The 27184-nt window shown below is 35.0% G+C and overlaps 2 protein-coding genes across 2 annotated transcripts in view; both read right to left on the minus strand.

The window, feature by feature from the left end:
- Positions 1–1908: 1908 nt before the first annotated feature.
- On the minus strand, positions 1909–6740 carry Smp_173260 (hypothetical protein; the record flags this gene model as incomplete). Its single annotated transcript, XM_018792413.1, has 3 exons — positions 1909–2234; positions 3526–3769; positions 6540–6740. The coding sequence occupies 3 exons, from the start codon at positions 6738–6740 to the stop codon at positions 1909–1911; spliced, it is 771 nt and encodes a 256-aa protein (XP_018644401.1).
- A 2629-nt stretch (positions 6741–9369) lies between these two features.
- Smp_173280 (peptidyl-prolyl cis-trans isomerase h, ppih,putative) overlaps positions 9370–27184 on the minus strand; it is a gene marked incomplete at both ends in the record, with an annotated part of 43455 nt that continues 25640 nt past the window's right edge. The window contains 8 exon segments of the mRNA XM_018792414.1: positions 9370–9478; positions 14148–14247; positions 15406–15913; positions 17976–18055; positions 21811–21898; positions 23992–24087; positions 25647–25758; positions 26686–26750. Coding sequence (XP_018644402.1) covers positions 9370–9478; positions 14148–14247; positions 15406–15913; positions 17976–18055; positions 21811–21898; positions 23992–24087; positions 25647–25758; positions 26686–26750 — 1158 coding nt within the window.

Genomic DNA, 27184 nt, shown 5'->3' on the forward strand with positions numbered 1-27184 from the left:
CACGTTTACCTGTTATTAATACTCCTCTATGTCTATATTTAAAGATGACTGAAGCTTTGAAATTCAAAATGAATTCTTGCTACATCTAATATCTAAGCCTATTCAACTCTCTTTTTGTCATGACTTGATCAAGGTCGTCACCATTTTGTTATGACTTTACAAAATAATCAAAAGACGTATCCTAATTCGTTATTGGTTTTTATGTCCGGCTTCTATCACGTGAATTATTCACCAATGGAATTATGACTTTCCCAACTTTAACACAGTGACAATCAATGACGTTCGACCAGTATGAGTAAACTAGCGTCCTTATTGGTCCTTTATCCGCCTAGCCCTTCCACTTGAGTCCAGAACACCAGTTACAGCTTCTGTTATGCGAATCGTTTATTTCAAACATATTCTGTTTATATATCAAACAGACAGAGCACATCACACCACAAAATAGAAAATAATATTTGTACAAGATCAGGCCAAACGTGGCTGTGAACGTGGGAGATAGTGATTAATAAACTGAGTATAATTTAGGAACAGTAAATCGTATAATAATAATCAGTGGGTCAAGATGAAGCTTATAATAAGATGAATATAGATATACATAATCTAGTTACTGAATAATTATACAATAAGTATATATATAGAATAATCGTCCATTAATAGGTCCTGGGAGTTACCCGTACTTATGTCTTCGCTAGGATATAACACTTTCGGCTTAAAGGTGTCACCAATATTCAGAGCCTGACAACACTGTTGTCCGCAACACCGATGTAATCAAGGATGTAAAAACTAGTCAATTTAGAAGTCAGGAATGGATTGATTCAAAAATATATTTGGATGATAGCGCATATGTCGAAAAGTATATGACCTAAACTGGCTAGTTGTTGAGAGGGATGTGTAGTACAGCGTATCTCCCAGTGTTTTGAGAGATTCACTATCTAACAATATATTCCTAATCTTCCACATAACATATCGGTTATAATCCCCGAAATCATGTGGAACTGTTTGACTTTTGAAGCAATTGTCACTTCCTAACTACATTTCTAATACTTAAACAGTGTCTTCGTTACTGCGTAATATTCTCATAATTGTCTAAGATTTTCTCGCACAATACCACTAGTGTTTGTTGATACTAAATTTGATTTAACTTACTATCCATATATATGATGCTTGATTTATCCAAATTTTGAGGAAGAAATGTTCTCTTGCTTACCAGAAACAAATGTTATGTCAGATCTCCGTGCGCACGTCTTTTAGAACTTCGCATATCATGTGTGGGATGAACTATACTTTGGAGATTTAACAAATATCGCATTGCCTACAAGTAAATTTGATCACTACTATTATAAATGTTGATGCCGTACGCTGAGAAGCCCCCGACTTAGATTAGGATGATTGTTTCATTTTGACTGCTTAGACCGAGATTCTCCCAAGTTTAGTAAAACTTTGCGAAATATGGGACCACACTCAGTGATTCCAAGATGATTTGCCTGTTTGTCTAGCTTACCAATTTATTACAGCTACAATGCAAATGAGCAACTCTTGGACTACATAAAAGATACAAACATCCAAAGTATTTAACGGTAAGTCGAGGATATAAGAAGAACTCCTAGCAGAAAAGTTAATTGTATGAAACAGTAATCGAGTGGGAGTTTACTCGAAACTTCACAATAAATGTAGACCAGTGATTTACAGTCATATTCTTTTTCTTAAACGAAGTATGGTACCGAATTAACAAGAGGAAACTGTAACCTTCCACAGAAACCCAATAACAACCTTCGTTTAAGTACTTTTTCCCACGAATTACATAAACTTGACATTTTATTAAAACAGTATACAGAAAGAAATATTTATACAAAAATAAAGTAATGAACCAGTTATTGGAACGAGACATTGAATAAAGTAAAAAAAAATCTAGTCTAGATCAATAATAAGATCTGATTCGTCTTCATGATTTGGTGACGCTACTTCATGTAAAACTGACGGTGATTTGTCAGGACTAGCTGGAGTTTCTTCCAAAAAAGGGGGAGTTTCATGATTGTCATGTGTTATAGTAAAGGTAGAAGCATTATTAAAAAGAGTATCAGCATTTTCTGAACAGGATATATCGATAGAGACATCAGTATCCAATTTATTATTTACAGGAGAGTCTGGAAATGATTTAGTGGTATCGGCTTTGCTCAACGGAGGGATAGTACTAACTGCAGCTTTCAAGGCATTCTTTAATATATGATTTGTAGCTGAAACAAATATGAATAAATTTAACTAGAAATAATTATTCAGTTTATTTCTAGCAATAATCTGAAAAGTGCTTTCCTTAGAAAAATAAAATTACATATCACATGTGAGGTTAAACGTTTTCACTGCATATGTAGATAATAGAAAGCATGCATGAAAAAGACTTTCAGATCAACCTCCTTAGAAAGATGACACAACCTTTATAAACTTAGTATTATTTACTTAGAAAAAACAGAATTATCTACTGTTTAACATCTATAGGACAAAAAAGACAGAATTCCAGGGTAACCAAAAAGTCATAATCATACGATAACAGTTTAATCTCTACTAAAATAAGAAATTCTTATTTTAAGGTTAAAGAGTTATTCGATTCAATCAAACTGGTCGATGAGAAAAATTACTTCCTAATTGCTTTTGACTACATTTTTTAGAAATATTTGGTGTCTGGATGATGCTATTTTGGGAACTTATTGGGATTAAATTTGAGTACAAATCTTAAACACTGTTTACCATTTATCAGTTGATTTTTGAATTGGTCATCAGTTATTAGCATAATGAATCTGCGACCTTTATAAAACTGATATGATCCGTTGATTTCTAACAGGTAACTACTACTCACTGACCAATAAGATCAAATATCTCAGATCATTTGCGGCTATGATAGCTCGATATTTAGATCTCTGGATTTGACACTGGGTAAAGTGGATTAAAATTATACAGACAGTATTGGTTCCCTTAAAAGTGATGCCGTGTCCTGTCGACAGTTATGATAGTGTAAGATTTCCCATGAATTGCCTCCAAACACATAAAAAATAACAGATGTTAGAATGAATCTATTAGGAGTAGAGACCCTACTACACAATGATAGATATAGTCAGACCACAATTTATAGAAAAATCGATGAAATTAAAGGCAATAAGCCTTGGATTTTGGCGCAAAATTCATTTATCCATATGGCTAAATAAAAGTTTGGCATTAAAGCTGATGCCAGTTCGTCATGAAAACCTTAACTCTAATTCTTAACCACAACCTCTGACTTTTAGTCCTTATCTTGATTTCTCACACTAATTTATAACCCTCTTTTGACGTTAGTAGGAAGGTGAATTTTGTAAAGGTTATTTTGGCGTAGCTCAAAAACAGTCCATAAATTATAACCTTTATATATGCAATCATCTTAATAGGGACTAAACAAATATAGAATCCTCCATAATACCCATTGATTGACCAGTGAAAACTTCAGAGATGAAAAATCACACCAACTATACGTCCAAAATGATAAAAAAAACAACGTACACAATTGTGGTTTTCCATTATTAATTGTTCCAGAACAAGAAGATTTTCGAGCTGCAAGTCGTTCTAATGCTAGACGTTTATTTCTTTCAGCTCTTGACTCAAAGTCAAATGAAGTAGATGGTTGCACTTGTGGTGATTGTATGTTGAAGCTGCCATTTAAATCTTCAGTCTCATTTTTATGATTCCATTCTTTTCTGTAAATATCATTTAATGTAGATGGAGATTTTGTAGAATTGATTGTATCCTACAAGGAAGTGAAAATGACTGAAATTAAGAAAACAAGTTTTAAACAAAGCCAATGAAGGAGAAAACACATAAAAGTAATATACATATACACATATAAACTTTTAAGAAATTCTGTGTAATATATTGTTTTGAACAAGAATAGAGAAAAATACTTGCACATATCAAGGGGTGAACCTATTGTTTTAAAGTTAGTGACAACTTCAACGAGTCAGAAGTTAACAAATAATATGAATTCAGAAAATTACGAGTGTTTTTCCTATTTTGTTGTCACTGAAAATAAAACATAAATCCAATACAAAATATTGAATTTACTCACGAAAATATAGTATCAACTGAAAGACTTGTACAGATAAAAACAGGGAATTTGCTGAATCTTATAATTTACATCATCATGTAATGACTATAGTTAGACAGTCACTGAAACCTAAAGAAAGCACTAGACAGCTGCTTTGTCTCAGTATGAGATCCCTCAACAGTGTGTATCCACTACCCTGACCCAGATCGAATCCAGGGTTTAGATATCTTACAGCTAACACATGACCGTTAGTCCAATGAGTTGACATCTAATGATCTACATTTCTTACTTCAATCAACTCATGATATTGTGCAGCCATCTTCCAATGACATTTAAAGATAATTAACTGCCTATCGCTCAACATGATTGGACTCCGCTAGTCATTGTCTCATACTAAAACTCCAGGAACTACCTACCGAAATTAGTCATTGGTGAGCACATGATCGTTATTATTTTATAATTTATATCATGGACCGACCTTAGTTAAAAAGTCATTGAAAACCAGGAAACAGTGAACAGCTATTTCATTTAAGGATGGGACTACCGAAGAGTCCCATAATACTATGAAACAGCAACCCAGTGCTCCCCAACTTTCAGTGGTCATCTAACCAAAGTCATATCGTGTGGTAAATTGTAGAAAGATAGCAATATTTAGGACTGATAATTTACTCCCATTATGATGAAGAAAGCTATCAGCAGTGATTGTACATTCTTCTATATTCACTATTAATAATAAAATTAGCATATCAGCAGGTAAGGATACAAGCAAATAGACACATTAAAATGAACTCGAAATAAATATGTGTTAATTTAAAGCACGGTGTTGAGAAGTGTGTTGGAACTGAATGCAAGAGTCAGAATAGTGATAATAACACAGCGGTAGGCGGACTAACCAGTGAGAATCAATTGAAAAAGAAATGAAAGTCACAAATGTTTCGACCTGCCTGATCGGATTGAACAGACCATATACTACGTCAAGTTTGCACAGTAAGAAATATGTATTGTGAGTGAATTACTCACTTATTGAAGATCATCACCCACATATCTCTATACGAGTCAGTCCGATAATCTATCCCTCTCCACTCACAGATATAGGTAAATACATAATTGACATCACGAAACGGTTCAAATTGGACAACCACTGAGCATCGGACGACCGTTTCGTTTTTGTATAAGACTCCTCAGTTTCGAGGGTGAGCCTCTAACCTCTACTAGACCACTGAGTCGAGATTCAACGGTGTATAAAAGTCTAACTCCAATCAATCAACGATATATATATATATATATTAACGCAAAAGTTGTAATCATAGTTATTCGGCTCACTTCATAGTCTTGATCCCCTTCCGCGGCATTGATGGTTGCTAAGTTGAATGAACGTGTAACAGTGACCGAATGAGACCGTAAAACACAGCAATAGTACCGGGTATACACAATTAATGATTTCGGTTCTCTGATGAATCTAATTAAAGAGGTCTAGAACTCAAATCTATACAAACTGGACTAATAGCCAACTAATTTATGAACTTATTTTGGCTGGCCTTTTAATCAACAAAATTCACTTCTCAGGAATCAAGTCAACATGCAACTCGCAAACTGATCTACCACTGGTATAAAGTACTACTCTATAGCTAAATTGATGGTTCAACAATAAATATTTTATGACTAGAATACAAATAATGATGTGTATAAAAATAGGGGAACACTGATTGATTTAGAAGTTTCCCAGTTAAGCCATTGATAGCATAGAAAGAAGAGTAATCGAAGAGATAGTAATCATAACAAATTGAAATTAGTTTGCAAGATAAGTAATAACTAGAAAGAAAAACCTTAGTAGTCATTTTTTTAACATCTTAATTTTGAACTGATAAATAATATGGATCTAACTACTCATCCTTTGTTAACTGAATATAAGATCTTTTTGTATGGGCTTTTCAGCAACATTGGGAAATATCATTCTTGATTTAAGTGATTAGACAAGAAGCGGCCAAATTAGAGACGAATATTTTCACTCACTACTGGCCAACCAAACAGAAAGAAATATTTGATGACTTTTCATTTTATTCTTATGGTGATTAGGAATGTACATAGTTGTATTTTTCAAAAATATTAATATTCCTCAGTCATAGGCCATATTCTTTCTTCTATGATATTGAGATATATGACTCGTATCACAGAACGTTAGCAAAAACTAACTGAGATAATCTTGCAAGCTATAGCAAAGAAGTATCCACTCACATACATGGCTCAGTCCAACAGTCATTGGCTTCAAAGACTGATGCCAAATATGGGTTTGCTAGACCCTAACTCTCTTCTAACTCACTCTCCTACACTAGCAAAGATTGAACAATAAGATAGACGATTGTTGGATATATGTAATACATGTCCCAACTACATCAGTCAATGAAGATTCACTACATCATTGGATAATTTGCTGAAATCGTGAAATAGGCTACACGAATAGAAATCCATTTACCTCAGGAACAGATTCTAAAGCCCGCTTCCACACTACTTCCGGATCTTCTTGTTCCGATGTGCTTTCATTATCAGATGGTACTGTTTGTTCTTCACTTGTATATGGTGGCCAAATACCGTTACGAAGTCGATGTAAAGCAACACGTATTTCACGTTTACTTCCAACATTTTCCAAACGATCTATAACTTCAGGAAAACTCATCCTAGGTACCAAACGATGACTCCATGCTTCATAAACAAATAATAGTTTATTCAAATCTTGAAACTTAAAAATAGATACATAAAAACAATTAGTAAATATTTGAAGTTATAAAAATGAAGATAGTTACAATAACAAAGACAGAATTATAAAAACAATCGTTTAAATAATAAGTGACATTGGATAAATGTATCAATTCTCTTTAAAAGTTTTCTTATCATGATGGATTGTAGAGATCTTTTGAAGATTGAACTAGGAATTGTTAAACTTTTTGATCATCCCATATTTTCACATATAGTGTGATAGGTTTCACTAAAGTAGTTTTAATCGTTCTCAAAGCTTATTCCATTCACGTAATTTGATGTGTAAAGTACAAATTTATGTAGTCAGTCTCAAGCCTTATCATTGATTTTATGAGAACAACTATAACACTATAACACTGATATTCCCTAATTGAAATAGATGGATCAGGACTTAAATCTATCATTGACTCACAATTTGTTTTAACCACTAAGCTACTAAACCCAACTCATAGGATTGTGAATTACACACGCATTTAATGTACAATATATTTCTCTTATGGAACATTGTTTCACAGTTCCTAATAGTTTAACAATTTTTAATTAATATTGTGAAATAAGACATGACAAAATAATTCCTTTTAATAGTTGAATTCATGAGTAGATCACCACTGAAAACCTGGAAGCACTGGAAGGCCTTACCACACTAGGATGAAACGGCCGTCCAGTGCTTCCAGGTTTTTGATGGTGTTCTAGCTTAGATCGACCCATGAATTCAACTGTTAAAATTGCTACAATCTCCACAAACCCCCATTCTAATAACGATTTCTTTTAACCTATATTTTTTCATTAAAAAGTATTATATTGCTAAGCAACCAAATTCAAAGTGACTATTACATAAATCCAATTAACGATAAACAGAATTTGTAACTAAGGTGATTGTAAAGGCAAAAACAACAGTTACATCAAATTGTCGCACAAAAGTTGTTTTTCTCAAAGCACACTTTATATTTGAACCAACAACTCTACTGGATGTCCGAACTACGACATTAAGGTCTTACAACAAGAGCCTAACCATTCAATGATTGGGTCTGGAATGTCGCTACAATGAAAAACATATTATCCAGTACTTTTTGGTGTTCAATAGTACTTTAACTGAGTTCAATAGGTGATGAATACTACTAAAAATACTACTAGAAAATACTACTAAAAATTAAGCCCCCAAATGCCCTGGTACGGCCGAGAGTGGAGAGAGTCTGCTCTCCCTCTCGAAATGCTCTCATATGGTCACGCGAATATGTAGCCTCTGCCAGGGAAGTCCTACTCACTGCCTTCTCGTGGCATTACTGTTGTTCATAAAAGTGAGAGGACGAAAAGCGAATGTCCGGCGCTTTAACCGGGTTGGTGGATGTGGAGGATCCACCTAGGGGAGTTGGAAAACCCTGATTCCAAACCAATGGTGCACATGGGCTCTAGTATCCTGAAGGAACGAATGGCGTATGAACCAACTATTGGTCACCGGCTACCATGGGACTGTATCTCCTTACGATGCTCCACTGCCTTGTGGACTAGACCTTTAGGTCAAAGGCTCCGGGTGTGGGCTCCTAAGAAAACCACCTGCTTCAGTCTGGGCACCTGGGCAGTATCACAACCCTCACACAAATCGAATGAGATTTGTGAGGCGCATATTTATCTGGTGCTTCCTTGTACCAATATTTATGTGTTTAAATAAATAAATAAATAATAACTAAAAATTAAACCAAATACCGTGCATATATTTAAAGAAAGTTAAATAAATAAATAGTATTTTTTATTTGAAGTAAATATTCCTAAGTCAATTGAAGTTGATATTTTAGCTTCTAAATATAACTTAGTTCCGTATTCTTTTTGATGCAACTCAATCTGTTGCAGTGTGGTACAAAGGCATTTTCTTGGTAAAAGCCTCTTTGAGATCCTCAGTTTGAATAGTATATTATACTATTTTGTTTTGTTAATTCATTTCATCTTTTCCAATGATAGTTTTTATGTTTGGTCTTTCTTATCATAATTGTTATTGATATTACCGTCATTTCGACTCTTTGAAATTCTTATATCGTCCATTTCATTTAGCCGTGTAACGTGGTGTGACAAATTGGATCGAGGTATATTTAATCCTGTTTCTACGTTGATTACCATAAAATTCATTTTATATTGACATTTCGGACATTTCCAGGTTAAAAATGTCTAACAAGTTTTAACTTATTAAGTTTAATGAGTGAAAATATTTCTTCTTCAAACACTGATTTGTATCTACATACATACAAAATTTTATGGGTCATATTTATCACACAATTATGTAACCTGACGTCCAATTGGAAACCAGGAAGCACTGGACAGCTGTTTTGTCTTAGTATGGGACTCCTCAACAGTGTGAATCCACTATCGCATCAGAGACTGAACTTAAAGACTAAAGCATTCGTTGGAAACTCTTGATTACTACTAAACAAATAAATGGAAGTGAAGTCCTGTACTCGAAAGAAACAACTCTCTAGCGCTCTCTGATTTTCAATAGAATGGCAACATACATCAATTTTCGATGAATACCACCAACGGAGTAATTCAATTTACTATATTTATGAACAGATAGATATCTTCCATACACCTACCTCATAGCCTTTACCTCGAAATTTAACTTTTTTGAAATCTTCCAACAGAGCTGGCAAACCTTTGTTACTCAATAATCTAATAAAATGAAAGTAAGAGAGAGAATAACAATAAACAGAACGTTTGAAAAATTCAAGTAATCTAGAAAAATATCCAGCTCTAAAACGGAATAGAGGTTTAACAATGTAGTTAAGGACATTATTAATGAGATTGAACCCATGTATATCAGTTGGTCAGCTACAACGTAGGACCAGGCACATTTATGCATCGGTCCAAGTTGCCATACCTCGTTAGCACAACAGGATCAGCACCGAATTCATAGAAGTAGTTAATTTAGTGGTGGTAATATATAAAAAAAGAATGTATATAAGGATATAGTATAGGAAGGAAGAAAGTTATGAAGCAATTTTAATCTCACAGTTTAAGGGAAGACAAAGTGTGTATACACCTACGCCATTGTGATCAATTCTGAGCCACGTCACAGGGAGCCTCCAACCATTGGTTACGAGTAGTCTGCATCTACCAACATGGCTCAGACTAGAAGTTAATGACTTCAGGGACTGATGCCATGTTTTGGTTTGGCCGCCCCTAACTCTCTTCCAATCATCGCCAATACTAGTCAGCATAGAGCGTCGTGGTAATCGGTGTTCAGGCATACGTAACACGTGGCCCAACCATCTCAGTCAATGAACCTATGTATATATAATAAAATCGTTAATGTTGGTAATGACTAATATGAAATGTTGACTTGACTGAGTTTATATGTTAAATGAAATTGTGAGATTAATGATCAGAATAAATATGGTCAATATGAAATGAAAGAAGTAATAATGTAATTTATAGTTTAAACTTATCTTATTCACGGATATTATTATTACGCTTGCAAGACTTAAGAAATTTATTCAGCGTGCATCCCTATTCACCCATTAGTACCTGATTCATATAATTCTACATATTACGTGATTTCTAAATTGTTATTACATTATTATCTCTCTCTCTTTCGTGCCACGATAACTATATTTATTCCGATCATTAATCTCACAATTATATTTAACTTATAAACTTATTCAAGTTAAAACTTCATATTAGTCATTACAACATTAACCGTTTGATTTTATTTAACAGTCCTAAATTTACATGTTATAGTTTTTAAACGATGTATTTTACCATAGACCTGGACACTTTTGCCTTCCCCCCTATGGGAGTTGGAAAACCCTGATTCCAAACCAATGGTGCACATGGGCTCTAGTATCCTGAGGGAACAAATAGCGTATGAACCAATTGTTGGTCACTGGCTACCATGGGACTGCATCTTCTCGCGATGCTCCACTGCCTTGTGGATTAGACCTTTAGGTCAAAAGCTCCGGGTGTGGTCCCCTAAAAAACCACCTGCTTCAGTTTGGGTACCTCGGCAGTATCACAGTCCTCACACAAATCAAATGAGATTTGTGAGGCGCACATATATCTGGTTTCCCTTTGTACCAATATTTATGTGTTTAAATAAATAAAATTTGGATTGTTAATCTGGATATATAATTGTAGAAACTGATGGTGATTTATTGAAAAGAATATTCTTCGTTCATATATCTGTGTTTTAATATAATGGGAGCTTTTCAGTGATTAAATTTTTTGTGTTATCCCACAGTTCAACCTGCAGCGAGATATATGACGATTAAACTACGGTCTTTATAAAAAGTTAGTAAATCGAGAATAGCTGAACTAGACAGATGATAGTCGTGTGTTTCAAATAACTTTAAGTTTGTAAGTTGAAACTAGTGTTGGGTTATTGGATATCGGTTTGCATTACTGGCTTTTTATTAGTGTTAAATAGTTTTATATAATATAACGATGGACGAAGTTATATGTAAATGGAGAATTAGGCTTACGCCAAAAATACTAAAGGATATATATCGGTATGTTCGAATGTAAGAAATAATGGGAATTCGATTCATTTTTCAAGACTGTTCTACAGTTTGCTTGATCATGTGAGCATCTACCAAGCCTTGAAAAATTTGGTTATTCATACTACGGATTTTCGGAATAGATTTGACAGGCAGCCAAACGTTTTCATTAACGGTACTTCTCTCTCTCCTCGAGAAACTCAGCTTCACAATAGACCATAGACTTAATGAAGAACAAAAAGAGAAAAATCTTCCCATACTTATCTTTCTAATATGTATTGGATACTGATTTTCTAGTTTCATTATCAAACTCAAAGGTACATTATTACTAATTACACCGATATTATGAATCTTAGAAACAGTTGGCATAGGTACAACTTACATTACGACAAACAATTCTCACAAATTTTTCGAGATGCACTGGTTAGAGTTTTATTCAAGGTGTCTCTACTATTTCAATAATGGACTAGGTTTATTGATATGAGTGATGCTATTATGCAGTAAGAATATTATAGCTAGTTTATAACTTTAAGAATGTACATGAATTTAATTAAAGGTGGGTAGTGGACATCAGTGGAATCCAGAAAGAGCGTCTCGTCATATTTGGGACTTGTCCGCTGGATGTATCTGCATGACAGTGCTGATATTCAGTCATAAACGCGAGCCTAGTAACCATTAGCTTCAGACACCCAAAGTGTTCTCTAGACTCAGTACGTCAGTCGATAGCATGTTGGGCGCTGGAAGGAAGAGGAATTGAGTTCGAGCCCTGAAGGGGACATTAACTCTGAGATGCATGAGAATCCAGTTGACGAGTCTCAAACATGATGAAAAGCGCATTATCAATTCCATTGTTATCCGCTATCCTCCTTTAGTTAAAAGTACTTGTTAATTAATGGCCATAACGAGATAATCTGTACAGAATTTCCATACACTAATCAAAATCCAGTTCTTAACAACAGCAACAGGAATCAGCAAAACCTACATATGTATGATTTTATATCATTTCCTATTGAATAAACATAAAATCTGATACAACTGAGCATCAGAAAAGTATGTGCCACACTAATTAGGAGACAGCGTTGTGAAGAAACGAAGAATAGTAGAGTACAATTTAAAAAAATAAAGCAAACGGGTAAGAACAATGTACAGCACGCGATAAAGTACAACCAAAAAGACTTTCAGTTAAAGAAGTTCCTTTGACTTTCATGAAAATAGTAAAACAATGCTACAGAAGATTCGCCATTATCTTCTATTTTGAACCATGCCTGATAACGTCTCAAATTAACCATTTGCATCATATCTAGAATACCGATAGATCCCAGTCCAATACAGCATTCTTGCAAATATAAATGATAGTTGCATCCTTTAGTGAATTTCCTACCAGACTATACTGCGTACTTTGTGTGTTCAAGTAACGGTATGTGATCAAATTAGTCGGAGGATATTCAAAGTGAACTATGTTAGATACTTTCGAAAAATGTAGTTGATAATAACATGGACTATTTACCATCAATTGACAACAGATTATAAAGGTCAGTCAGATTCAGATTACCACATTGCATGATTTCATTTTATGGTGTCATAAGCACCCACTAATTGGATAATCATTTACTAGTTACAGATGCGAGTACTTGCCTTCAAGTCACATTAAGTGTAAAGGCTAGTGGTACTACCGCTGAGAATATAATTTGTGGATGACCTTTGAGCAATACTTATGTGAACTTGGGAATGTTCACTTACTAACTAGGAATAGATGATGGTTATAAACCTGTGGGAAGAATAAAGATTGTGGTTTACAGTCGAAGGTTAGGGATAGGGATTAGATTTAGAGTTTTCATCACGAACTGACATAGGCTGAAATGCCAAGAAGCTATTTAGCCAAATGGATAAAGAATTTCGCGTCGAAACCCAAGATCTTTTATCGTAAATCTGATTGGTTCGTCCATAAACTATAGTCTCGTTCCTGAACCACTGAGACACTATCCATAAGTAATCATTATAGTAAATATACAAGTATATTCATTAAAAAATGAATCACTGGAAAACAGAATATACATATCACCTCAAACTCCTTAACCATAGACGTGATATGGACAAACTGACAATAAATATTTTTCAATAGTGTAATAAGAAGACGAAGATCATCAGAACTATTACACTATCGAAATCTATCAAATGGATTGATTGCTTTAAATACTTTTCAGTTAAACATGATTTACAATAGGTTTTTATTTTAAATATCTTGATAAAACGGTCATCAATACATAAATTATGTTGAAAACAACTGATAAGTCTTGTCGATTGAACGCTATATTCGTTTCCTAAGCTATTCTGGTAACCCACAGGCTAGAACTACTCAGCGACTTGAACACCAGAGAGAAGACACGAGTATCAGAGAAACACTTTACTGCAAGGTTCAATCTTGTACAGAAAATCATAGGTATTTATAGATGTTAGCGTATGTTAAATCAACATCCTATTTCAGCCAATCCATTAACGACATATTATGCTGCCGACCAATAGTAGCACGCCACGTTGGAACTCTAAAATGTTCCATCGTACTCCAATTAGCTGGGGCTCTTCGGCTCCTTTTTGGGCCTCTGGAGGCTTCGTCGAAGTTCTCCGGAAGCCGACTCAACAACAACCAAATCAGATAGATTTGGTGTTATGTAAACCAAAAAACCAAGATCTAAGTGGCTTGCGAATAATTTGTTAGTAGTAAGATAGATGTGGATAAATTAACGAAATTTCTCAGAACAGTACAGAATAAATAATACAGGAATATCAACAAAATAGTGACTAAGTTTTTAAATAGATACATATGAGGTACAAAATGTAATGATTACCTTTGAGGGTCAAGTTTGGGACGAGGATTCTTGACAACACGTTTCGCTGCTCCTTTGGAAATCTTACGTAATTTCTCCAATACATCAATGTCCACCGCATCTGAATACAAAAGAACAATAAAAAAGCGAAAACTAAAAGGTCAAAATGTTAGCAATCTCTAATCTTCTAGATATTCTGTTATTTGAAATTTACACAGGTTGATGAACTGGTGAATCCTCATCAAATGGGATGGTTACGACATGTATTATACATGTCCAACCACCGCTTATATAGATGGAAGATGTTGCCTAGTGAAGTAGGCTGGGAAGAAGCTAGGGGAAACCAAGGTACGGCGGGACACCAACCCATGAAGTCGTTGACAGTTAAGCTTAAACATTTCGGTAGGTATAGATCATCTGGTTGGGTTCGGCGCGATTGTCGTAACCAATGGGTGGAGACACTGAGTGATATGGTTCAGGATCGTTACCAATGGTGTAGGAGCACTTACTTTTTATTTTCCCAAGATCCTGAGTTGTAAAACCTCTCTACACATTTTTTTGTTTTTTATACTTGATTTTTCCTACTACTCGCGATACTTTACAACTTCTATTACTCAGAATGGGATCTCGCTGGGTTAATTTGATGGAGCAACTTGAACAGATTTATGTCACGTTCTATGTTGATTATGATTGACTGACGGTTGTTCAAACAAAATTTAATGCTGTATAGAATAAAACAGACTAAAGCGCCTACTACTATGACATATTACATTAGAGGTGTATGTGTAAAACCCGAACGACAGTTCAGTGATTGAACAAATCAGTTTTCAACAAATACACCACCAGTTTTAAACAATTTGCGCTACCTGCTTCGGTTTGAGAAGCCGGACAGTATCACTAAAACCCATCAAAAGAAAATAACTCGCCTCGAAGCTGAATACCTGGTTGTAATGGCGCAGATACATTTATTACTTTTCTTCTCTTAGATCCTGAGTTTTAAATTATTTTATGCTACAAACCCACTGACTTTTCTACAAACAAACTTTTTGTCGAGTATTTTTTACTACCACTGATATTACAACTAATTCTACCATTTTAGTATTAATCTGACAATTTCATCTCTTGCTGTAAAGATGTGGAGTGGTAACTTCAACAGTGTACGTATTGCTGAGCCAGGCTCTACGTTTCCTATGACTGAATTGGTAGGTAAGTTACACAGACAATTAGCTAATTTATATCGGATCAAATATGTGAACTGATATTAGGTTAGTTCGCTTACCATCATCTGCGCCAGACGGCATTTCATGTTGGTTATTAGTATTGTGTCCTTCAAAAATTTCATTTGGTGAGTAAGCACGTCGTTTGGGGTCGCGTTTTAAGTCATTTTCACGACGACGGTTTTTTCTCGCATGTGAATCATTAGAATCATCATTGACAATAGATTCTGCTTCATTTCCAGTAACACCACTATTAGATTCCTGTTCTGATGATTCATAATTTAAACGTCTTTCGTCATCATCATCTGATGACGAAGATTCTTCACCTCGTGGGATTCTGGTTGATTCAATTGGAGGGATAGAGGACGGTAAATGTGTGGACGTATCAAGATCTGTATAATCATTTTCTTTATCGCTAACATCATCATCATCCAGCATAACACGTAATCGATGCCGTGATAGTTTGCCTACTTTTGATGAATAACTCACATTGGAATCATTTAACTCAGAAATACGAGTACTGCTTAGCACACGAGAAGCAGAGATTTTAGGGGCGATTTCTGTGAACGCCTATGATTAATATTAGTAGAGGAAGTGTGAAATTAAAAAGTGAATAATTACCGAGAAACAAAAACAAAGTCTTTAAATTATTCCTGCTACATGATATTATTAAGTAACAGTACACATGACTATGTTGTCAATTTTGAAAAAATACACGTTGTGTATGAGTTAGTGATACTACTCAGATGTTCAGACCGCTGTAGGTAAGTCAGGATGGTTACAGTATTTAGCTTTTATTCATTAAGTAGTTTAAAACACATACTTCATGTAATATGGAGTTGACAAATGGGAAGGTATACATACTCTATGATTATGACACAATTGCACAACTCATACGAACTATAAAAAAACATTTGTATAATTTTTAAAAATCTGGTTGAACTGTTTGTACACAACTCCAGGGTCTTTTTTTTATGAAAAAACAACTAAACAGTTGAAAGTACAAAAACAGTACACTGAAGTCTGGAAAACGATTGGGGACGAATCTCAGGAAAAGTTCCTACTTTTTTCATACATCATGTTGAGAAGTCTACGTGTTTTTGATATAGTGGACAGAACATCAATAAAATTATGTTAATACACAAACGACAAGCAGAAGTTATGTAATCTCTTAAAACGAAACATAGGAAGTACACTTTTGTATTAACATCATGAATATTTAGTAACAAAATGATCAGCGAAACTCATAGCCGGACACTTTATAGGACCTAGTTAATGTCATAGACTCAGTAAATCAAACAAACACATGAGTTTATAGGTATCAATTACAAGGTTGGGCTTGTCAGTTTCAAATAAATTGAGCATTGGGTAGAGAGTTGATAATAAATATATGTGAGACTATAATTTATGGATGACCTTTGAGCAATACTTATGTGAACTTGGGAATGTTCACTTACTAACTAGGAATAGATGATGGTTATAAACCTGTGGGAAGAATAAAGGTTGTGGTTTACAGTCGATGGTTAGGGATAGGGATTAGATTTAGGGTTTTCATCACGAACTGACATAAGCTGAAATGCCAAGACGCTATTTAGCCAAATGAAAAAAGAATTTCGCGCCGAAACCCAAGATCTATTATTGTAAATCTGCTTGATTCGTCCTTAAATTATAGTTTCGCCTAAATATATTGTTTGTTATATCCCAATGAGTAGAAAAATTGTAGTTCTGACGTTTCGTGACTTAATGTAAGTCAATTCTTTAGAGTGAGTAAATAACTGAATTCAGAAATACAATTTTTCTACTCATTGGGATATAACAAAAATTATATTTATTATTAATCATACACATGGTTCAGAATCGTTTGCCATGGAACAACTGTATTCATTCTTTGCCTAGTCATAGATACTAAGTTCATAAACTATACTACAGTTTTTTACCATACAAATAATCTACTTTTTCTTCTCAAAACACATTCTCTTTGCCTAATCTTTTCTACTACCATTAATAATATTACTACTTCTCCTTCGGTGACACCTTGCCTGGTGATATGACGTGGCGACTTGAACCAACGTACGTACGTCTCAGGATCTAATTTGCATATGAATAACTGACTAACACATTCAAACACGATCGAACCACCCAACAACTTACAAATGGTAGACACAAGTAGTCAGCCAGATAAGTCTATTGCTTATATAATTAATGATGTTGAGTGAAAAGGTTTTATTGCTTCTCTCACACCACTAGTCAGTGAAGATCTTATATCGTAAAATAATTTAACGCTACACAGTGTAAATATGGAATAATATAAAAATATTTCAAATTACCAGATAAACTTAATGCACAGAAATTTACTTTAAATAAAGAAAAGAGGCAAATTCATTTATACAAGTATACAGTGAAACAAAAACAGCACACATACGCATAAAACCAATGAACACAGGTCCAAAATAATCACTTATATTTAATTAAAACATTATGATTTGACACACAGAAAACAACAATTAATGTTATACTTTGTACAATACACAAATAAGTGTAATGATGAAAATAATAATAATAATAATGAATAATTCCAATAAACGGTCATATCCAAGTTGTTTTACATTTCTCCACATTGTGATATTAGTACGGGAACTTTTGGACGATTATTAGCACCAGTTGGTACATTTTCAATTTTCTTTAAAACTAACATCCCATCAACAATTCGACCTGATAAATAAGGAAGAATGTGACTGAAAATAATATTCGGAGTGTAATGGTTTAAGTTACTGGAATTTAGAAAATTTTAAGAATAAAATGACGAAAACGAATGAGAGCATACATTTTTTTAAAGTGTTAAATATCTTGGCCAAACAGAAGATCAATTGCGGACCAACTATCTCAGCAACAAAGTCTCTGATTGTGATATTAGTTCAGATCGTTACAGAAGGATTAGTTGTTTCAAGTTTATAAATACCCCTTGTTATATTTGTGTCCCAAATATAACATAACAAGAATTCAGGTCTTCCTCTTAGCGATCCTTAATCAACTAACATGAATTAGTAGACTGACGATGAAGTAACTCATAAGAAAACAAGCAGAGCTTGTGTAATGAAGTTTAAGGTGAAATCATTTTATTGCCTGTATTGAAAATCAACAGAAAGAAGTAAGATATTCCTCTCAACTAATGAAAACTTCTACTGATAGCAGCTTCCTGCACTATGTAGAATTTAGGAGAAATCCAATAAATTAAGGTACATCTTGATTATCGTCAAGATTTCTCAGTTCCCAAACAACAAACAAAAACAAATATCTACACGTAGAAGTTAGAAAAGGTTTAAAAATACTTCACCCAAATAAAACTCGGTGGGAAATTTACGGAATGTTCCAGAAAAACATTACATTAGGTGTCATATCTTGAATGAATAATTATTAGGCTTTTTTGATAAATTTAACATGTTCCTAGACATCTATGGCATATCAGTCGGTCAGTCACAACGAAGAACTTCCTACGAACGTACATCAGTTCGAGTTGCCATACCACATTAGCGCAGATATGCAGTTGTCGATTCAAATCCCATAGTGGTAGAAGCAGTAAAAGTGTAAGCAGTAGTCCGAAAGATCAGGGTTTGAGGATGTTATTGAAGGAGTATAATACAGTGAAATAAATTTGTAAAGAGAAAAAAGATAGAGACATGGAGAATTCAGAAGATTAGAATTTGAGAGAACACAAAGAGCGGATGCACCTTCGCCAGTGCAAACAATTTTGAGCCATGTCATTCAAGGTCTCTAACCATCGGCTGCTATCATCTCGCGGATCCCAACCAGGTAGTCTACACCTACCAACATGGCTCAGTACACTTGTCAGTGACTTCATGGGTTTGTGTCACGTTTCGGTCTGGTAGACCCTAGCTTTCTTCCAACCTACTCCTACACCATAAAACATCGCACGTTGGGGCATTCGGTGGTTGGATATAAGTAACACGTGTTCCAGCCATTTGAATTGATGAAGTTTTATTACTTCATCACTCGATTTGCCATCCTTACCTAGTACCCGTTTCCTAACAACTGCATTACTCACTCTTTGGTTCCAGGATATATGAGCAACGCATCGAAGACACCTATGATCGAATACTAGTAGCCTACGAATATACTTTACTGTTACCGGACATGTTTCACAGTCATAAAGTAGGACGAAACGAACTGCTGCACAGTAAACCCGTCCTTTGGTTGGTAGATGGATATCTCGCCTACGCCATAAATGATGCAAGTTGGCGAAAGCTAGACGAGCCTCTCATATCAGTGCTGAGATTTCGTCACATACCAGACCACAAGGGCTGATGAGACTCCCAAGATAAGTGAGGCGGTCGACACGCTTAACTACTTTACTCCCTATCATTAGTTCGGGCGTCGATGCAACTCAATTCTGAAGTAACATTTTGCATTTCGAAGGGGAGAATCGCATCGCAAACATGTCTGCATTGTTGCCTATAGTGGTCAGAAGACTCTGTATTTTGTCAGAGTCTTCACCAAACAAAACTTTGTCATCAGCATATTCTAAGTCAACAAGTGAGTCTCCTGGTAAAAGTTCAACTCCAGGAGATTGAGATGATGAAAGTGTTATCTCTAAAAGCATGTCAACGACAAAGTTAAACAAGAATGGGGAGAGTGGACAGCCCTGACGAACACCACTTGAGGTAACCAATTCTGATGACAGTTCGCCATAGGCTCTAACTCGACCAGTTGTGTTCGAGTAGAGAGCCTTTATAAGGTTAATGTACTTCTTTGGTACTCCTTTCAGTGGCAAACACTGCCACAGTACCTCACTATCAAGAGAGTCAAATGCCGCCCTAAGGTTCAAAAATACTACGATTGTGGGACGTCTGAATACGTGTCTATGTTCTAGGACCTGACGTAGAGTGAATATCTGGTCTATGCAACCACGTCCAGGTCGAAAACCAGCTTGGCTTTCTCTGGTCTGCTCTGCACGAGTTTTGGTTAGGCGTCGAAGTTTTATTGAAGCTAATATTTTAAACACTATATTAGTCAAACTGATTCTTCTGTGATTGTCACAAGAGGACTTTTGTCTTTTCTTATAGACTGCCACAATCAGTGATTGGGACCAGTCAGATGGAATCACGTCCAGTTCCCAGATTCTACCTAAGACCTCAGTCAATCTTGCTGCTAGTACTGGATCGCCATTCTTAAAAATCTCAGGGGTAAACCTGTCAGGGCCTGCTGTTCTCCCTTGCTTCAGATTTCCTATAGCTTTTACAACCTCGTAAAGAGTTGGAGGACTTACATTAACTTGCCATTCAGGTCGACTGGGGATCGTGGGAAACCGAAGTGTGGCTGAAGGTCAGTTTAAGTAAACCCTAAAGTGTTCTGCCCATTGATCCAATCTCCTGAATTGAGAATGAATAATATATCCATCTTTTTCCGAGATAGTTTCGCTAACAGTTGTGTTCCTAATACCGGTTTTCTTAACAAGTCTGAACAGTTGTCTGCTGCTACATATTGCGGCTGCCTTTTCCATCTCTCTTGCTTTCGCTACCCATATGAGGGCCACACATAAACCAATAAATATCTTTAACTCATTCAAGTAACCTTAGCTCTGGAAACAAAGCTGATTTTCACACTTCTGATCTTCTGTTTGGAAATCAAGATTAAAAGAATTATAGAGGACTAAAAAGCTATAGGTAAGTTGATCTCAAAGCATATTGCTCGTTCACCCAACAGCAACCGGTCTATTATGAAATGTTAGTCTAAAAATTCGAATAAATCTTCACAATTAAGTAAAGAGATAGTAAATACCATGTTCCGTATCTTCATGAAGGATTGATGATAGTTTAAAAAAAGAAATCGAATTTCAATGACCCGACATTTTAGACACTGAGTTATCTGTTTACATCTTAACGATCTAAAAGTGGTAACTGCCCTTTTTTTTAAAAAATCACTAATAGTGATAATTGAAACTAACCAACAAATAAAAGAAACGAGTTTGCATTTAGGCAATATGTTTAGGGCTTTCTGATGATACGAAAATAGAAATTGAAGTGATTGTAATGACAGTGTATAGATTTTCGTAGTCATACATTAGTACACATATGAACTGTTTGCAAATACACTGAAGGAAACAGAGAACAAAACCACCTCCGATATCATATGAAATTTCCTAATTGGAAGAAAGATACATGTTTATGAAAGAGTTGTACGTATTTGTTCGGTTTTGTTGGCCAATAAAACCTTCCTATACGTTCTCATTTTTCACAGTCAAGTAGCTCGTTAGAGAATACATACAAGCAGTAAGCTCATGCAATCGTAGAATATAACATCTCAACAATTAGAAACATATTAGTGGGTTGGAACATACATATTAAAAAAAGGGTGGCTCACCAGATATGAACACTTGTTGTCAATGTATTATATTCATAAACTGAAAATATTTCTCAAGACACAAATTGACGAACCACAAATAAACTCACCGAAAACCACATGTTTCCCATCGAGAAAGTCACAAGGGGCACAAGTAATGAAGAACTGGCATCCATTTGTATCACGACCACTATTCGCCTAAAAGAGAATAAATTTGAAAAATGTGATTAAACTAGACAGTTAAAAATAAAACTTAATACTCAATAACTATCATCATCTTGTTTACTTGTAGAACAAAATACTTTAGATATGAGATAGTTAGATAAGCTTTCATTTAAGTCATATTGCTTTTCCCTAGTGTATGTCAAGGTCTACTGATCCAGAGGCTGCTGCTTCAGTAGCTATTCTCACATGCATTTGTTGTTGTTTATGGGATAGAAGAGCTAGGTCATCTGCGAAGTCCAAATTGTCCAGCCATATCTAAGTTGTCCATTGTAATCCGTGCTTTCCCTGGGATGTGGAGGTTATTATGATCCAATCGACAGCCAGAAAAAAGAGAAAGGGGAAGAGTAGGACGGGTTGTCTGAAAACGGTCTTCACATGAAATGAATATTGCAGTTGCTTTTATGTCTGATTCAGTGCTTAAGATTCTCATATTTCTATCTCTTCCTGCTTCTGTTGTCACTGCTTGGTCTTCCACTTATTTCTGATTGTCAGCTCTAATGCTCTTCTTCACTTTCATGTTTGCTTCTGTGTTTTCATTCGATGCCCTGGCTTTCGCTGCTCTTGTTCGGCTGTCGCTAATTACTGTCTTCTTATCCTTTCTGTCTTGAATCTTGTTCAGGGTTTTCAAAGAGATCAATTCCTTATGATGTTGCTTCTTGCGGCCCAGCACCTCCTGACACGTTGGAGTTAGTGTTCTTTTAATCCCTTCAGGTTTTTCTCCTTGGTAGTTTCATCTTCTTTGAGTAGATCTTGAAAGGCCTGTAACCTGTTGTTGAGATTTATTTTCAATCCATTGAGTTTGTTGGTGTGTCGAAGGAAGGTTGTATCAGGTTTTTAAATGCTGTCTCCCCAGTTGTCCAGTGTTCTTTAGCTTCAGTTTCATCTTGGTCACAACCAGGTGGTGATCTGAAGTGATATCAGCTCCTTTATTAGTTCTCACGTCTTCTATTGACCTTCCGAATTTTTTGCTGATGTAAATATGATCGATCTGGTTCTCTGTAGTGTGGTTCGATGAGGTCCATGTAGATTTTTGCATGTTTGTAGGGGAATATATTGCCGCCAACAACTATTTTATTGAACGCACATAAATTTGAAAATCACTCGCCATCTTCATTCTTTTCTCCTAGTCAGTCCATATCGTCCTTTGATATCTTTATAAGCCGTGTTGTCGATTCCGACTTTGACGTTCAGGTCTCCATCAGGACGGTCAGGTCCTTTCCTGGGCATTTCTTTACGATTAATTGCAGACCCTCGTAAAATTGACCTTTACCATCTTCATTGCTATAATTGGTCGATGCACATAACTGGATAAAATTCATTACGATCAAATCCTTCCTTTTGAAGAATGCTTTGGTGATTCTGGATCCATGAGTGCTCTTAGTGTTTTTTAACAGCATCAGTTTAATTCCTTGCGTGTGCAAACATTTTCTTCTTCATGACCAGAATACAATAGCATCTCTCCCGAATATAATCTTTTCTGTCCAACTTGGGTCCAATGGGTTTCACTTATTAAGAACACCCTCAAGTTGTATCTACTCATTTCTGTAATTGTTTGATTGGTCCTGACAGTCTTCCACATTACGCGGACTTTTCATGTACCCATATTATTGTTGCTTTGGTTGTCAGAAGGGGATCAGCCTCGTGAGTTCCGAAGAATCTCGGCTCTCACCATGAGGCGTCACGACTCTTCTAAATAAAAATCCTTCAACTCTTAGGGCAAAGTTTAAATGGTTCAAATTGTTTGGTGTTTTTGTAAGGTTGTTTTCTACGGGATTGGATTGCTGACCCAATGTCCAACCCTCCTTTATTCAGGCTTATGACCGTAAGTAACCCGAGGTTGTTGCTTATACTACTTGTTAATATTCAGTAGTCAATTGCATCTCTAATAATTTCTGAACGTATGATTACAAACTTTTACCAGTGCAAACAAGTATAATGTTTTAAACTGAAAAAAAATATCCAGTACACATCAGCTTTGCATGGTGAATAACTTCAAAGAAGGAAATATAAACTGAGTAGTGGGACAAGAGAAAGATATAAAAAAGTGGGAAGCACACATTACTTACCATAGACAGCATTCCACAAGTACAATGTTTCACTTCAAAATTCTCATCTGCAAATTGTACACCACCATAAATACTAAACGATCCAGTTCCATCACCCTGGAAAAAAACGATTAATTAAACGAACATTGTCTTTTCGTTGTGGTAGAATATGTACTGAAATAATGGTACTGTTACATACCGGTTACAATGCTAGAAACTTTTCCACAGATCATGATTTACAACAAAAAAAATCAAAACATGTTCAGTTAGAAACATATCACAGACACATATATATTCAAATGTAGTGGTTCATCCCCGTCCCCCACTTCAAATATTGCAACGATAACAAAGATTGCTAAAACGATGGATCATTATTTTATAAATCTGATTTTGCTGACATCTATGCGACGGGGGTGTACTATCTTTACCCACGTGGCTGACAAATGTTGTTGTTTTTCTTTTGTCCCTTATGCCAACTTTTGAGAATATGACCATAAATATTTTAAAAAAGGGAAGTTGATTTTGTGGTGTCGGTTACTATGCAAGCCCACATAACTTATTCTAACTTCCGGACAGACCAACTCATTCATTCGTCTTGAGTCACATTTTGATCATGTTAGTTATTCGCTGATCCACCCAAACTGTTTTTATATGAGCGAATGTATATGCACTTCTTATCCCATTCATTACATGTCTGCAACTTATTTTTATGTGACTATAAATTTGATTAACGCTTGATTAAATTGAGTTGGCTCACACGCCTCCACCGCGCGTCATTTCGCTTCGCCTTCTTCTCTTCGCTTCGTTTCTCCGCTCGTTTGCCACATCAACGATTGTATGAAATACACGTATTCAAATTTCATTCTCGTATTTGACTCATTTAATTCAGTTATTCATTAACGCGAGTTACGTCGATGATTATATAAAAGGATAGTCAAGATGTATAATTTTGACAGTAATCATTCACACGATCGAACTGGAGTCAGACATCAGGCCATGAAAGTTTACATGTTATCGAAATATGTCTAGATGCCCACCTTTTTTCGCCCAAATATATCAAGATATAGCATGCTGATAAACAAATTATCTCTGGCTACAACGACATTCAGACCTAAATTTAAATTAGTGATAACATGATTTTTAGGACTCATTCTTGTGAAAAAGACAATCACTGCACAAATCACGAGTTTAGATATTAATCGTGAAACAACAATAATATGTCGTTTTTATAATAATTATTATTATTATTGCACGAAAGACAGGTTTGATGAGTTCAAAGGAGGAAGGAGTGAAAAACTATTCACCAATGAGAGGATGGTTGTGAACAATGAATTTAAACCATAGTTATTTTAATGTTATTGTACTTGCATGTGTTATATGTGAACACAACTTTTGGGATTATTTATTAGGCTTCCAAACAATTATCGGTTACAGAATAAAACCAGATTGGGTTTTCATCAATAGACTTGTTATATTTTACGACAAAAAAGAACTTTGATAAACGTAGGCGTATAGAACAGACTCAGTCTTAGTTTTAATTAACGCGGATGAAACAGAGCTCGAATGAGGTGACACAGAAGTTGAAATTCAAACAATTAAACTCTGTAAAGTCACTGACTTACAATCACTGAAAGAAATAACCGAAAATAAAGTACTTAATATATGAATCAACTTACATTGATAAAATCCCCGCCTTGTACCATGAAATCTTTAATGATTCTATGAAATGATGTTCCCTTGTAACCAGTTGGTACACCATCTTTACGATACTCACCTGTACAGAATTGTCTGTTGTGTAATTGGAAGTCAACACATAAAGAAAACAATACGGTTAATGATAGATAGTCATATTGCACACTTTTTAGACACGAGAGAGTGAACTATGAATGGATATAAAGGTATCCGAAGCGAAACTAGTGAAAAATATTTTTAGCATACACAAAATACAAACAACTACTTAACTAATAGTAAATACACAGTAAACCCTCCACCAAAACACTCAAACACACTGATATAAAGAATCAAAAATATTGTTTCAACACTTGTAAGAAGATGAAGATGTAATCAATGTATTTACGATCTGAATGAAAACCAGAATACTCCTTGAGAAGTAATCTTTCATGAGATTTGTACAATCTGTGGAGTACGATGGAAATTAACAGTTTGGAAGTAATAGGAAGAAACTTTATCCCCCGGATAATTATTGTATAAATTAAGTCAGCCATTTTCACAGAGAGGAACAATAATAGCTTAATTCTATGACGGTAGAAAACTGTTCGTGTCTCAAATCATTTCAAGAAATCTAGATAGCCCTCTCATCAGCTACTCGCCTCTATCCTCGTAAACGGCCTGCTAACTTATGACACTTTAAAAGATGGAATACCACATGGACTTTGTTTCAATAACACTAGGCTTCTGTTTATCAACTTACTGGCTAAAGCACTAAACTTCTAGCCTTTAAAAATCCAGTTCCAATTCTCTCATATCTAATTCAGTTTTGGGAACTGAACAGTGTGATTGACACCCTATTCTAAATACATATATACTGATATATCTTCCAGTTGAAAGTGGATATATAATTATTTATTTTTGCGACTGAGTAAGACTATATTAAATTTTTAATCTGATGGGCAAGTAAAAAAAAATCAATTTTTTTCTGTAATACTGGACAGAGTCCAATAATAAAATGTGAAAAGAATACAAAATGATACCTACCTAAAATTCTCTACAGTTTTCGGGACAATATCTTGAAATAATTCGAATTGCATTCGACCGATTTCCTATAAAGAAAGCAATAAAAAAAACTGGAAACCACCAGGAAATTATTAGACTTAAAGGTTAGTAAGAACCTAATCTATGTACTTTCCCAACAGGTGTCTTTAAAACATTCTTAACCAAGTGAATAATATTGAGAGATTGTACGCAGAGTGCTACTGTAAAGATGGAAATTATTTGATGAAACTGTACTATACTAACAGGTCCCAAACAAAGACGAACTACCTATTCATTAGCGCACCATGATTTTCAATGGTTCTCCAGTTGGTAACAGTTTATGGTGAAAACTATTATACAGAATGGGATACCCAAGAAAAGATGTAACTTTAAAGACAATTACACGGTCAAATATTGTATTTATTTTTATTATTCAATTAGTAAACATTTGAGTTTACGATATTTTCATATTGTCCTAATTACAAGCTCGCATTTAACTTGT

The sequence above is a fragment of the Schistosoma mansoni genome (assembly GCF_000237925.1).
Source record: "Schistosoma mansoni, WGS project CABG00000000 data, supercontig 0299, strain Puerto Rico, whole genome shotgun sequence".
Taxonomy (NCBI): Eukaryota; Metazoa; Platyhelminthes; class Trematoda; order Strigeidida; family Schistosomatidae; genus Schistosoma; species Schistosoma mansoni.